At 38.2% G+C, this 14853-nt stretch overlaps 4 protein-coding genes across 4 annotated transcripts; 2 read left to right on the top strand and 2 right to left on the bottom strand.

Moving 5' to 3' along the window:
• Nucleotides 1-1672: 1672 nt before the first annotated feature.
• PKNH_1416100 (zinc finger (CCCH type) protein, putative) lies at nucleotides 1673-4230 on the top strand (the record flags this gene model as incomplete). The annotated part of the gene is made up of 5 exons (XM_002262015.2): nucleotides 1673-1727; nucleotides 1860-1982; nucleotides 2242-2269; nucleotides 3004-4025; nucleotides 4190-4230. The coding sequence occupies 5 exons, from the start codon at nucleotides 1673-1675 to the stop codon at nucleotides 4228-4230; spliced, it is 1269 nt and encodes a 422-aa protein (XP_002262051.2).
• Nucleotides 4231-6184: 1954 nt separating this feature from the next.
• PKNH_1416000 (uncharacterized protein) lies at nucleotides 6185-8098 on the bottom strand (the record flags this gene model as incomplete). Its single annotated transcript, XM_002262013.1, has 2 exons — nucleotides 6185-7837; nucleotides 8030-8098. The coding sequence occupies 2 exons, from the start codon at nucleotides 8096-8098 to the stop codon at nucleotides 6185-6187; spliced, it is 1722 nt and encodes a 573-aa protein (XP_002262049.1).
• A 1644-nt stretch (nucleotides 8099-9742) lies between these two features.
• Nucleotides 9743-12610, top strand: PKNH_1415900 (heptatricopeptide repeat-containing protein, putative; the record flags this gene model as incomplete). The annotated part of the gene is made up of 1 exon (XM_002262012.1): nucleotides 9743-12610. The coding sequence occupies one exon, from the start codon at nucleotides 9743-9745 to the stop codon at nucleotides 12608-12610; it is 2868 nt and encodes a 955-aa protein (XP_002262048.1).
• A 100-nt stretch (nucleotides 12611-12710) lies between these two features.
• PKNH_1415800 (serine/threonine protein kinase PK9, putative) lies at nucleotides 12711-13817 on the bottom strand (the record flags this gene model as incomplete). Its single annotated transcript, XM_002262011.1, has 1 exon — nucleotides 12711-13817. One exon carries the CDS (start codon nucleotides 13815-13817, stop codon nucleotides 12711-12713), a length of 1107 nt encoding a protein of 368 aa, XP_002262047.1.
• Nucleotides 13818-14853: the final 1036 nt, after the last annotated feature.

The raw sequence follows: 14853 nt of genomic DNA, 5'->3' as shown, positions 1-14853 counted from the left end.
TACATTAATATTCACTTCCCACATAGGGAATTTTTTATTTTGAATATCATGCCACAGAGTTGGAACATAGGCGAAGGGGGGACATATGATGCGTATGGCTCAGTATGTTGTAACAATTTTTTTTTTTTTTTTTTTATTCCTGCGAGAATGATTTGCGAAACTTGTGTTATAACAGAAGAAACAGTGCCATTGGCGCCATTCGAAATGGATGAAAAATAAAACCGACATATAACGATGGGAGGGTGGCGTGGCGCATGATTTGTATGAAGTGATTGCTTCGTGCAGGTAGGCAAGCGATTATTTATATGTTCCATGTGATATGCATAATAGAAAGGCTTACGTGTTCCCATGGGTTAATGAATATTACGTTTCCATGCGGGCCAAGTTATTCGTTACTTCTTCATACACGGATGTACCCATGTTACTATATTTTACGTATGTATATTTGCGCTTGACCAAGAATCAAATACTTGCTATAATATTTCCGCAAGTGCGGTACACGCGAAAAAAGGGTATTGACTATGGAAACGCCCGCTCCCTCCCCCCCTTCCCAAAAAAAAAAAAAAAAAAAAAAAAAAACGTTGGTCAAATTATGTTCTGCTTCATTTTAATACGATTTTTTTTTTTTTTTTTTTTTTTCTGTTATTTAAAAAAATTAAAAGAAGGCTATCTGTTTTGACAGTTATACAATTTTTCCACGTCATTTTTTTTTTTTTTTTTTTTTTTTTCTTTTTTTTTAAAATCATTTTGTAGTGAACATTTTAAGGCGTAATTAATTTTTATATATTTATGCTGCCGTTACATACGAAAGCGAAGCTGCAGGCGTTTTTACATGAAGCGCGAACTTGTGTGATACGCATATGCGTGAAGCAAATATTTGTATTTGTAATGCATCGCACTTTGAGAAATATTTGCATACGTTCGTATAATTACATATATTTATGTACTTACATACGTTCCCACATTCATCCCGCCTACTGTACATATATTTAATACCAACCTTTTTTGAGCGCAACAAAGCGGAAGAAAAAACAAAAAGAAGGAGAAAATATTTCTGATGTCATGCCCCTCAACCATCCAAGTAGAAAATTAAACATCGTTATGTCATGAAAGCCCATTTGAAGATCCTTTTTAAATAAAAGTAAACATTATTTGTGAGTGCCTACACAACGCTGTCGCCTGTTGTTGGTTTCCCTGAGTTGTGTTTCTTTTCCGTTTATTTGGAGCCAATCGTCAGAGCATGCCCGGAGAGCCTTGTGTCACGCAGTTGAAATGATGTGCAGCCCGAGTGTTATGTTGACCGATCGAGTGTGGCACCAGTCCGTTCTTATGTCACGTTGAGTCTGCATAAACTGTGCGTATCAACATAATCGTACGGGTTCCATTGGGTGAAGTTAAACGAAGTACACACAGTAGACTCGGTATATGACACATCGGATGGTGTAGAGCCGGCGTGCGGTAGAATAATAGAACAATATCCCCTTATGAATAACATCATTTCCGTTATGGGGAAATAACGTTGGCATCGAATGGAGAAGTGAGCGTGCTCGATTTGGCGCAGTATGGAACGTGCACTACCCATGTTTCATCCTTTTTATATGCAAATGGATTATAATCATGTTTGAATTTTTTTCCTTTTTTTTTTCTCTCCCCCCCCCTGCAGGCATTAAATATGAGGGGCAATTATCTCCGAGATGGCTATAAGAATCAGTATCGATACGCAAATGGTAGGAATGAGCTCTGTATTATTTGTGCGTGTGGATATAATACAAGAAGGGGTGAATATGAATTGGGCTGAACTTTTGTACCATTGCTCTGACATACATATATTGCATTATAATTTACCCCCCCTCATTCAGGATCAGATGGGAACAATAAAATGCAAAACAACTACAACAATAGGAGGAATTTTTATCAGAAGAAAAATCCGAACAAAGACAGAGATAAAGGAATAACCTTCTGCCCTCACTACACTCTAAGGGGTTAACAAAATTTTTGTAACTTTTGAATAACGCTCGTTCGTCATGTAGATTCGCTTGTTATGTGGGAGCATTCCCCATACATGTAGCTCCACGTGTGTTTGATAATCTCCATGCCACTACTGCGTTGGGGTTATTAGTCCCATGGGAAGCTTGCCATACGAAAGTTTTGTGAACAGTCTTCTTCCCTGCGTTAACTTTATTTATTCATTTCATATCCCCCCCCCTCCCTTATCGCTTTTCGCGCATTTCTCTATTTCAGGATTGTGCCGCTTCTCCGACGACTGCAAGTAATATATATTTTTGCATGACAATTGTGTGCGCGTGATGTGCTGCTTTGCGTTGCGTATCTGCCGTGGGTGTGTTAGTTTGCATGGCTTCAAAAAGGAAGAAAGAAAAAAATGCGAAAAAAAAATGAAAAAAAAAAAAAAAAAAAAAAAAAGTACAAAAGAATGAAAAAAAGTAATGTGCGAGAAGAATGAGAAATAAAAAATGTGTGAAAAAGTTGCGAAAAAGGACAACTACAAAATGAAAAGAAAGGAGAACGAATTGTGCATCACCTGCAACGCCTAATGCATCAATCTCATATGTACATGTTGCTCACAGTGAAGTTTTTTTTTTTTTTTTTTTTTTTTTTTTCGGCCTCGCGTTTTGTATATCAGCTTGTGTATATGAGAGGCATGTTCTTTCCCGAATAAGCACATTATTATGATAGCGACGGAGTTTTTTTACGCACATTGGTGAAGATAATTAAATGGCAGTTTTTATGTGCAGATGATTTGGTAGAAAGTTTGCCCCGTTTCGGTCTTTTCGCCTGTTTTGCCCTTCCTTTTCACATCGCCACCCCACAGCAGAGGCAGACGAAGAAGCCAACGCAGTCCTTTTATTATCCACCGCTTTTACCATACCCCTCCCCCCCCTTTTTTTTTTTTTTTTTTTTTCCCCTTTTCTCCGAATTGGTGACTCCCCCTCTTTTGCTACTTTTGTTTTCTCCCCTTCTCTTGCTGTCTTTCCCTCCTTCCAGAAATTTGCACAATTTAAAATTAGTCGACACGTTTTTTTTGCAAAGATCCTACATCGATTGCGCAATAATAGTACATGGGCCGAACAACGAGATATACCTCTTCACGTCGGTCGCTCCGTACACAATAAACGTGTGGATATTCGTTCCCGGAGAAGGATCAAAGGAGCTGGACATAAAACATTTAAAAAAAATAGAGTTTGAGTTAACCCCAGAGGAAGAGGAATATGGAGATGACAAAACAAAAGGCAACAAAAAAATGAAGAAGAGGAAAAAAAGGGTGCTATCCCTACTATACGCGGAAGAGTGTATTTTCGCAGGTTTAGATAATGGACTTATAAAAATTATGCATCTCCCTTCTTCTGATTCTTCAACATTGTATGCACACACAGATTCTATATACAGCATTGTGTGCATCGACGGCATTATTATATCGTCCAGTATAAATGGAGAAGTGAAATTTTGGAAGTACCAAGAATCCTACTTAAGCTTTGTAACTATAAAAAAAATCGAAACGAAAACGAAGATTTTTAAAATGATAGAAATTATTTCCTCCAAATGTGCTTCAGGAAATATTAACAGCAATTCCAATTCGGAGGAAAATAAATTCAACAGGACATTATGGCTATGTGGTGACAACATAACAATTATTAATCTTTTAAATTTAGAAATAGTGAATGTAGTAAAATGTAAATATGGAAGTGTGGTATCAGTTATGCAGTATGAAGCTAACGTTATCACGGCTATGAGTGAAGGCAAGATATTAGCTTTCAGTCTTAAAGGAGATAATCACTTTGAAATGAATACTCTACCTATTTTCTGCATGGCTGGTTTGACCAATCATAAAAATGTGCCAATACTTATTTACGGCTCCACCAAGGCATTATACACTTTTTCATTGCCCGAATTTAATCCCTATGGATATTTGAAGGATCGCGAATCCATGGCCCTGAAATTTAACATTAACGACCCTGATTTTATTCTCCCCCTTTCTGGGCCCTACTTCATCGTCCTGTTTTCCAACGGTAGGTTTTTCGTCATACGTTATGTTAAGTCGAAAGAGCAATGCACAATTGCTCAGCGACTTTTTCCATATCCCGTATATTTGTGTGTATAAATCTGTTAACCACTTCCCGACGCCTCGTTACTCACCGTGATGATTATTTTGCTTTTTCCCCCCGCCCCGCAGCTGGCAACGCAAAAGTGTGGAAATGGGAGTCCAAGGATTAATTCCCCTTTTTAATAGATCCAGAGGAAGGGGAATATGTCGAAGAGAGGATGATCAGACAGATGATGTCGTCGGCAATGACGACGATGACAATGATTACGACGACGAGGAATCCCATTTTGGCCAAGCTCCCCTTCTTTTTTCCTTTGCTTCTCCATCCCCAAGATGTGGGAAAAATTTTCACCTGTTTATGTGTATGTGCACGTGAATCGGTGCGCATATGCCGTTGGTGCCAATCGCGCAAGAGTTGGGTTATTCACGGAGCGTTTGCGCACGTCCAGTTGTTTACGGGGCGACTGTGTACATTTTTGCAGCCTTTCCCCCTTTGTGCACAATAAACCTGTATAACCTATATGTTTTTTTTTTTTTTTTTGAAAAAAATTATAATTAGCCCCCCTTTTTTAAACAGTTCATTTTATTACCCCTTCTACCTCTACTTCTCAGTTGTACCATTTAATTGTGTTGACATGTGAAAGTATATATATATATATTTTTTTTTTTTTGCATTTTATGCGAGCACGCGAGGGCAGTCTTTGTTTTCCCTTCAGGAAGAAGAGGAAGAAGAAAAAAAAAAAAAAAAAAAAAAAAGTGTAGAAAGGCGTGTGGATGGCTTTTCAAGTGAGCGAGTTTTTTGTTTTTGCTATATTTTCGTTTACCCTTTTTTTTTTTTTTTTTTTTTTTTTTTTTTTTTTTTTACTACATTCCACAGCATAAGCTCTTTTTACCTGAAGAGTTGCGCGAAATGCCCAATTTTGCCCCATGCGTACGCTGCCCCTTTTCATGTCCCCATTTTTTAATGCAAAATTAGCCACCACGTAACGCCGTGAAGTTATGCATATACGTAGGCGCGCGCATGTAAAGAGCACCACATTGTGTAGACACACATGCATGGACGTATTTGTGCTTTCTTCAGACCCGTGTGCATTTCTGAGGGCCTTGTGTGCAGTTTCTTGTGCCTTTCTGTAGTTGCAGCTACGGTGGTCCCTGCACAATTTTTATAATTCATTTTTTTTTTTTTTTTTTTTAAAAAGGCAAGCTTATATTATACACCCAAGTTATGCCGAAAAGAATGCGTAATGCACATATTTTCAGTGTTTTGGTAAATTTCGAAAAACTTAGACGAACATATATATCTCCCCCCCCCGACTCGATTTAAAACGCCTTGCGGCTCATGTCGCACTGTGGATGAAATTGTGGCCCCTATTAGAACGGTTGACGAAAGACTCGTTGGATGCTCAATTGTAGATCACTTCACAAAGGAGTAGCATTGGCACATAAGATAACCATGCTTATATTATTTAATGCATGCACACATGACAAAAAATGGCCACGGAACGACATCATATTCAATTAGTGTTAGAAAAAGCAAGCCCTCAACGCCGTGCTTCTCTGTTGATAAAAATTTGAACAGCGTAAAAAAAAAAAAAAAACAATCGCCTATATGAATGATAAAAATGGTTAAGTGGATAATTGTGACGGACGTGAAAAACGAACTTAAAAAAAAAAAAAAAAAAAAAAAAGAAATTATAAAAATTTCATAAAAAAGGAGTCATAGACGGATTTATTCTGCAGCCAACAAGCAAGAACACAAGTGCGCACATCTACAAATACATATGATTATGTTTATGCATATGTGTATTTCTTATGGCAGATTTCTCTTTCACCTCCTCCCCCCAAGCGGGCGCGAGTACACCACCTGTGCCAGGGGAGGAAGGGCGCAAATGCAGGTCAGTCGCTATAGCAAGCGCAATTTAATTACAAATGAAAGACAGAGTCACTGGTATATGCAACAAATTCAAACTTCCGTGAAACAAATGCAACAAAAAAAAAAAATAAAATAAAATGAAATGTGTAAATAAATAGAGCCAACGAAGGAAGTAAAGCATGCAAGAAAACGGATGGAGGAACGAGTGAGGAGAGACGCTCGCGTGATATCGATATCTAGATGTCATTTGTCTAGTTCATGTGATGGTCCGTTATCTCACAACACCACTTTGTGAAATTTTCGAAAAAATGGAAACCATTATTTTTTCTCCGGATCCTTGTAGACTTGGGCCGACTGGGCAAACTTGACTGATCAGTTATGAGCAAGTCATTCTTTAAATCATAGAAGGACGAGGTGATAAAAAAGTTCATAATTAAAAATCCTTTGGAATTCCCATCATCTCCTATTATAGGTATTCTCAATGGATATTCCTGCGAAAGAGATTTCACTTTTAGTTGCAATCGACCAGTTACTTCTGTCTTGTACATAGACGTTTCTATCACCTTTAGGTAAATAAATTCTTCATTATTGAATGGTAATTTTATTATTTCGTTTTTCAAATCACAGTCAGCATATGTGTTTGATTCGTTCAATTTACAGCTGTAAAATTGGGATTGGTATTTTTCTAGTATATCATCATAGGAGTTAAAGTAAACACTGACTGAATATTTTATGTCTTTGAAATTTAAGAATGGAGTAGGGATTTCCTCCAACCTTTGTAGACATAGTATTGCTTGTAACTGTTCTGGGGGGTGTTTGTGGGTATGACTCCCCTCCGCGTGGTTGTTGCTTCTAATAAGCTTTGAGTATTTCCCTTCCCGCTCGCCTAACAGGTCCGCTCCTTTGTGCTTATCAAACAGGAGTGGAAACTCGTCCTTGGGGATGGGCTGAAAATTGACATCCCCGAAGTGGGAACCCGCGATATGAGAATCTCTGAAATGGGTATTCCCCAAATTAGCCTCCCCAAAATTGGTACCCTCAAAATTGACACCGCCATAATTCATACTGTCATAATTGAAGCTGTTAAAACTCGCACCGTACGGTTGCACCTTCAAGGGGGGAATGTCCAAACCACCCAGATAACCCATGCTAGCCGAGTTCTGCGCGTTGCTCACACTATTTATATTATTATACAAATCACCGTTGTAGTTATGCATCAACAAATCGTAATTTACATTTCCCATTCCACTGGGGTATGTCGCGCTAGCCATGTTTTTCATGTCAGGCATACTTGCTATGCCATTCATAATGGGCTCACTATAATTCCCGCTCCCGTATTCATACAAATTCGTGTAGCTGTCTGGATCGATATAACCATTAATACTATTCTGTACAATTTTCCCACTTATATTGCTACTATTGTTTACGTTCATCACGTAGGAATTATTCATCTTTGTGCTTATCTCCGGAATTACGTATTCCCCATCCATTCCGCTCTTCGGTTCGTATTTCATACTCTCACTGCCAGGGACAAAGTCGTTAATCACTTGGTATGGATTATAGTAATTCCCTTGGTTGATATTTAGGGCAGAATTTATATAGTCATAATTCGGTGCCCCTTTCGATGGTATAGTTCCTGGTATATTGAAGGTGTTATTTGGTTTTTCCATTATGTCTTTACTATTGCTTGCACCTACTACGTACATGTCTGCACCGTGGTACAGGTTCATCGAGGGGGTGGTGTTTATTTCTCCATGACTGTAGTAGGGAGTCTCCTCTAGGACGTACCCATTCTGATCCACCAGGTTAATATTTCCAGGGTGTTGGTACAAACTGTAATCTGCCGGTTCCTTAGGGTCGGGTAAATTCGTGCTGTCGAGCTGCTTATACGTGCTCTTGCTTGGCTGAATAGAATGGAAAAGGTGAGATCTAATAAAATACGTTGTCTCTTTAGGCAAATTAAATATATGTATGCCCTCTTCCACCATCAGTTTATCTCAAATGTGTGAATCATCATCTTATGCACAAAAAGGAGCATTTTTATTTCTTTGCTCCCTTATTGTGCTACATTTTTGTAGCGCCATTTTTATACTTACTACGTTGCTGATGCTCTGTTCTGACGGTATCATTTTCCCTGCACCAGAACCGTAAGAATAATTCTCCATTAACGTCTGGCGGGACGGCAAACAACCACGGTTATAACTCCGGAAACGGCCAGCAAACTTTGTCCTTTCTAAAAAATTCGTTTCAGTGAAAATACACACTTCGTGGTGCCCACACCCTGTTACGCAAGGTGCGTTGCGGAATAGAAGAGAAACAAGGTTGGGACGAGTTCTTAACGGGATAAAAGCGTGTGGAGGGAAAGTGCGTTTTATTCTTAGCAGATAACGTGATTATATACCGCGTATGGGTTGCGGTGGAGGGAAAAAAGTAATACGTACTAACATGGAATATGCTAAAGAGGTTGATGATAAAGGAGGGGGTGTTAAAATGGACTATGCTAAAGTGAAATAAACAAAATGGCCATTTTGTTCTGAACAGCCATTTAAAAAAAAAAAAAATGTGTATTTTCTTCTGAACGGTAAGGTAAAAAAAGAAAAAAAGGTGTATTTTTTTCTGAACAGTAAGGTGTAAAAAAAGAAAAAAAAAGTGTGTATTTTATTCTGAATAGCAGTATAAAAAAGAGAGAGAAAAAAAAAAAAAAAAAAAAAAAAAAAAAAAAAAAAAAAACAGCTAAAAGATAAGAACAGTCAGGTATTATAAACTGAACAATTGTGTTAACTTTTATATATGCAGATGAATGTGTAATACAAAAGTGTGTTTTTTTTTTTTTTTTTTTTTTTTTTTTAAGCGTGTGCATGTGGGAACGTTAAACATTTCAAGGCATACACAGTGAATGGGAAAATATTTATTTTCCAGGGTTACATGATTTTTTTCCTTATTGTTTATTTTTAACTATTTCAGTTTATACCCGTTCGATGGCATTACATGCCTTGTGATGCGGGGTGGAAATATACTGCGTTGGAGTAACCTCCCTCACCCAGTGTGACGCAGGAACGACAGAACTTTCCAAGTTGCTCGCGACTCTGCAAATATGCACACATAAATGCAAATTTGTAAGACAATTTGAAGTTGCTGCCATGCCTTTTTAACGATACTCACCCTACGTACACTGTAGAATTTATTAGTCCCTTTCTTCTGAACAAGGCGCAGATTGTTGCACACAACAAGTGCTCAGTGGCAGCTGTTCGTGGGAACATTTCATCGTAAGGGAAAAAAAAAAAAAAATTAATACTTTGCAAAAATGGGAGAAAATACGTTCAGAAATTAGTTTATCTTTATCCTCTTTTGATGCCTTCCTGAAATAACCACAGCAGTTGGAAAAATGAAAGCGTCCCTGTTATTGCGCTTTTGCTGTCGCTACCAGTACTAATTTTTTAAGTATTTTTGTTTTTTCTTCTGGCATACTTGAAGGGAAGAGATGCCGCACCCATGAAATGATGGCGATACCCACACCTAATGTTTGTTTTGTACACAAGGAGGACAATTATGTAAGCTTAAATATAAAAAAAAAGAAAAAAAAAAAAAAAAAAGGTAAAATAACGCAAATGGAGAAGAGGTAACAACATATTGGGCACAGGAACACAGGGTTAGCATTACACAGGGGACCAACGCAGCAACATCATAGCAGATCGCATGTTAGCAAAGGTCGCAGTGTTGTTAACAAAGGAAAGGCACGCACGCCTCTTCCTTTATTGTACATTTTCCATGATCACCATTTTTACAACGTACAATTTTTGAAGACTAAAATGTACCTGCTGAAAAAACGACTTGAACTGAACCATGCAGGGCGGATAAGCAGTGTAGCCTTGTTGAGGAACCCCCCTCGAAGGGCAATCAAAATAAGAGTGAAGAATTTTGCATATGCTAGAAGCATATACGACTGCAGCACATTGCAGGGAGATGAGAATTATACAGATACTTCTCAGGGTGTAAATCTGAAGAAAACATTGGCATCAAAGTTTCTCCCCCCTGGGAAAGATGCCAGTAGTAAGTATAATGAGAATCTACGTAGTATATTTTTTTCCAACACCATGGATGACGTTAAAGACTATTTTGATAACAATTCTAACGAAATGAAAAATCATGAATATGTGTATTTGTTATTTAAAATGTATGAAATTATCTTTTCAAATTTTTACAAAACGTACGAGTCTTGTGACATTTTGAGGCTGGACAATCCGCAGTTCAGATTTGTGACCCTTAACCAGTACGTGGATGACTGGGTAGGGAGATATGGTCGTAGCAGTCGCAAGAGGGATATAGGGACAGTAGGGGAGAATGAAATTATATTTTACGAAAATGATGAGCATGATGGCATTTCTGATAATATATTCGAGAACGAGGGGATTAATCTGCCCAGTCACTCAAGCCACAAAGAAGTTAAGGAGCATAACATACGGGAATATTCTGAACGATTGGAGGAGACGAAGGGAGAAATGCACCAAGTGGAAGAGCACAACTGTGTAGTAGATACTCCCTATCTAGACGGAGATACTAACCACACCGCAAGGAGTTATTATACTCCCCAGTTTAACCTTAACACATTGATGGAGATACACCTTAGCTACGTGCAGTATATAGAAAAATTAAACATCAGGGAGAGCACATGGAAGGATTACGTATCGTCCTTTATGGCAAAAAAGTACGAAGAGTTGTATGCAAATGTGCTAAACGTAATTTATAAAAAAATTTTTTTTTTTTCATACAAGGATATTATTAACTACCTCTATATAACGAAACGGATTAACTTACAGTCCATAGAGGAAGTCAGCATGTTAGCAGAGAATGTTATTTCTCAAAATATAAAATATTTGGATGAAGACGCTCTAGTGAAAGTAGCCTACATATATTTGAACAATTCCAACAAGGAGAAAAACATTCATCAGATAGGGAGATACGGAAGTAAAGACTTCCTAGAAACGTACTTAAGCTTAATTCAAATTAAGGTAAAGTCAATGAATAATGAAAATTTTGTAAAAATTCTTGAATACGTAAATAGTAATAATTACAAGCATGTTCAGATTTTTAGAGACTTGAAAAACGAGGTGTATAAGAGGTATAATAATTTGACAGAGGAACAGATAGTGAAGCTCTTCTTTTTGTACTCCAAAAATATGAATGCGGCTGACGATGTGTTGATGCGTAATTTTCTTAAGTCCATAGTTGATATTTTTTCACATGAGGAGGGGGAAGAGGAAAAGGGAGCTGTGGCAAAGGGGGTCAGTTGCCAGGGTGGTCCTGGGGTGGACAAGGTATTCCAGTTAGACGATGAAGGAAATGGCGAAAGGAAACCCACGATTGGCATCCCTCTGTCTATACTTCTGAACGGAATATGGACGAGTGCCAAGTATTTTAAGGATTACCCTTTTTTGCTGATAAAGAGCGAAAGGATAATTCTGGAGAATATAAAAAATTTTAGCGCCAGCACTGTTAGCATGCTCATTTGGGCTTACAGTACAGTCGAAGGAAAGAACCCCCAAGTGCGATTCAGCAATGAGTTATATTTCGAGTTGAAGGAGAGAGCGCTGGAGTTATATCAGAACATGACTCCGAAGCAACTATCCAACAGTTTACTTGGGTTATCAATTACCGTTGGGCGAACTGTAAGTTGGGATGGGAAGGTGGACACAGAAATGCATGAGGTTGTTGAGCGTTACCTGTTGAATATGGGGGGGACTAAAAAAGGGGATAACAACATTGGGAATGAGCCAAGGATTCGTCTCCCAGAAAGGACATTTCTAAATCTGTGCACATCAGAAGATTTATCAAACTTGTGTTATGCCTATTCGCTTGTTCGGAGTGGCAATAGAGAATTGCACAGTCTGATCCAATCGGCTATTATGAAGAAGCAGAGTGATTTGTCCCCCCAGGAAATTGCCAAAATAGCATATGCGTATGGTAATATGTACTTCTACTCATCGTACACGTTGCTGAGTTCATTACAGTATGAAATATTACAACGGATGCATCAGTTTTGTCATCACGAAATATGTGACATCTTATGGTGTTATTGTATTAACAGATTTTTAGACGCCAACTTTTGGAAGTGTATGTTACGTGTAATTGATATGGAAAAATTGGGAGACTCTCGGTGCTGTTTGTTGTACTCTTCTTTATCCTATGTCAATCTCATCGATCCGTCCATCTTGGATTCGTACAACACGTTGCGGATTTTTCACTTGGTTAGTGAAAATTATTGGCAATTTCAGATTGCGGAGTATCTGCACAGTTTCGCGGATGATGTGGTAGATGCAATGTACAAGGAGAACACATTGTTGTTGGGATCGGAAGGTGATAAAGAGGTACAGAAAGAAGCGCAAGGGGTAGAAGAAAATATAAGTGATATAAATCGGGATCATCCCTTCGAATGTGTGAAGAAGGCATATGATTATGAAGGTTTTCTAATTGACATCTACTTCGAATATAGCGGTAGGAGATATGCCGTGTTCCTTTACAGCGCACTGAACACAAGTTCAAGTGGGTACCCCTTGGGAGAGAGCGTTCTGAAGGCTAGGTACTTGAGAAAGAAAAACATCAAAACGGTTCATTTGCTTCACAGCATATGGAGCGAGTGTCGTGGGAATCGAATCGACTTGATCTACGCGCAGTTGTGAGGGGGGGAGGGGGGGGGTTCCCTCGAAGGGTGGGGTGTAAGAGTAGTCATATTTTGATTGGTTCTCTGACCCTATTATGCCCCCCGCCCCAATTTCCATTCTACCCCGTTTGTACGTATTTACCAAACCAGCGATGATTGAGTATCTCAACAATGATGGGGCGCTTATTAGGATCTACATTAAGCATGAGCGAAATTAAATTTTTCAAATCGTCTGAAATATCATTCGGATAGTTAAGCGTACTGCTGTCAAAGTATTTTATATCATTATTTTCAGCGTATTTAAAAGGGGGGAATCCCTGCGTCATAATGTATAGGAGAATTCCAAGACTCCATATATCTAGCTTGAAGACAGAGTAGTTAATGGTTTGGTTGAAAATAATTTCTGGAGCGATGTAAGCTTTTGTTCCAGCCTCCGTTTTAATATTCTGATCAACATTAACAAAATCGGATAATCCAAAGTCTGCAATTTTGCAAGTCATATTTTTATCGAGTAAAATATTTTCAAGTTTTAAATCTCGATGGACAATGTGTTTAGAATGACAATAGTATACGCCTCTAATTATTTGGATGAAGAGATCGTGAGCTTCCTTCTCCGATAGGTAGCCATTATTCTTAAGTATATAATTTTTTAAGTCTCCATTAATAGCATACTCCATAATTAGACAAACATAATTTTCGAAATGATTCACATCATACATTTTTATTATATTGTTATGAATGAGACCACGTAACGTTTGTATTTCTATGAAGACTCTATGGACATCTGTCACATCTAGGAAGTTACTTTTGGGGATAAATTTCAGGGCTACTTTTTGCTTTGTCTGGATATGTATACCTTGGAAGACAATTCCAAAGCCACCTGAACCGATTCTTTTTTGGACGATATAATCATTTACTATTAAGTTATTTTTGAGCTTACCATGAATGGCTAATTTCTCTCTTCGATCCTTTAGGTAGAGAGTGTCTCCATCAATTATATCTCTAATTGAGTGTATAATATTTCCGCAAGAGTCTGTGATGTACTCTCCTTGTGTGTTGTATTTTTCTCTACCGAGCTGTAGAATATCGTGAATATTGTTATCGTAACTGATGTCTATTTTGACTGCGTCATTGCCTTCGCTTCGGTCCAGGCACAGGTACACCTGTTTATACTCCCCCTTGCACAGGAAGTCCTCCTCGGTATTCTTCGCGCGACCCAGGTGCATCTTAAACAAGCAGGGGAGTATACAAAAGGAATGAACTGCACAAATGCAGTGAATCGGGTACAGGATGATGGAATCTTCGTTTGTTATGAGTTCACTGCGGTCACTTTACTAGGCATGTTTTCGCTCTGTTTCCCACGTTTCATATATCAAAATCTCAAATGTTTCTACCACACCTGTATGCCCATTACCCAGTGTTACATTTCTCAAGCGGTGTAATCCAATGCGTCCCCAAGTAGTTCCTCTCGTTTAGGTAGCCTTACTTTTTAGAACCTATCCACATTTGCTCGTGGTTACACATTATACTGTATTATTTTAGGACTTTTCAAATACGGCTAGCTCATTACAATAATTTGCGGGACATTCTGAAAAGTGCGTTATAGTGAATCTCTCTCTACCCCCCCCATTATGGTAAAGAGGTACTTCTAATCGTATTACCTGTGAAGGGAACAAATATTTCTCGCCTCTGTCTAAACCGGTGAAGACAAAAAAAAAAAAAAAAAAAAAAAAAAAAAGTAACAATTTTTACTCAACGTGGTTTTTTAGCTAGTTTTTTTTTTTTTTTTTTTTTTTTTTTTTTCGCGTAGAAGATGTCGATGCGCTGGCTATTATATTTTACTCATGGAAGAAGGGAACACGTCAGTGCTTTCTTTCCCCTTCTATGTTTGGGGTAACATTGCGGAAGGCGCGCATGAAGAATAAGGGGAGGGGCGTTCTATTCGTTTAGTTATTTTATGATGGCGTTGCGAAGCCAGGTTGGCATTAGTTTTGGCATTGGCAAAGAAGACGCACAGAATGAAGGTGAAAGAAGGAAATGGCATTACTTCCTGTATTTCCCTTTTTTTTCCGCGTCTCAAATGGGGGGGGCTGTGCCGGAGAAGTCGCGAGCCCAGTGGCACAAAACAAACAAGCGGTGAAAACGAAGAGAAAAAACTTAAAACACTTGGAAAAAAAAATTAAAAAAATAAAGTTATAATAAAATCGAGCAAATTAAATTAAAATTATAATTAAAACTGAAACTTAAACTGAAACATTATTG

The sequence above is a fragment of the Plasmodium knowlesi genome (genome assembly GCF_000006355.2).
Source record: "Plasmodium knowlesi strain H genome assembly, chromosome: 14".
NCBI classification, from domain to species: domain Eukaryota; phylum Apicomplexa; class Aconoidasida; order Haemosporida; family Plasmodiidae; genus Plasmodium; species Plasmodium knowlesi.
The sequence above is the reverse complement of the archived record's forward strand: the minus strand, read 5'-3'. Positions and strand labels throughout refer to the sequence as shown.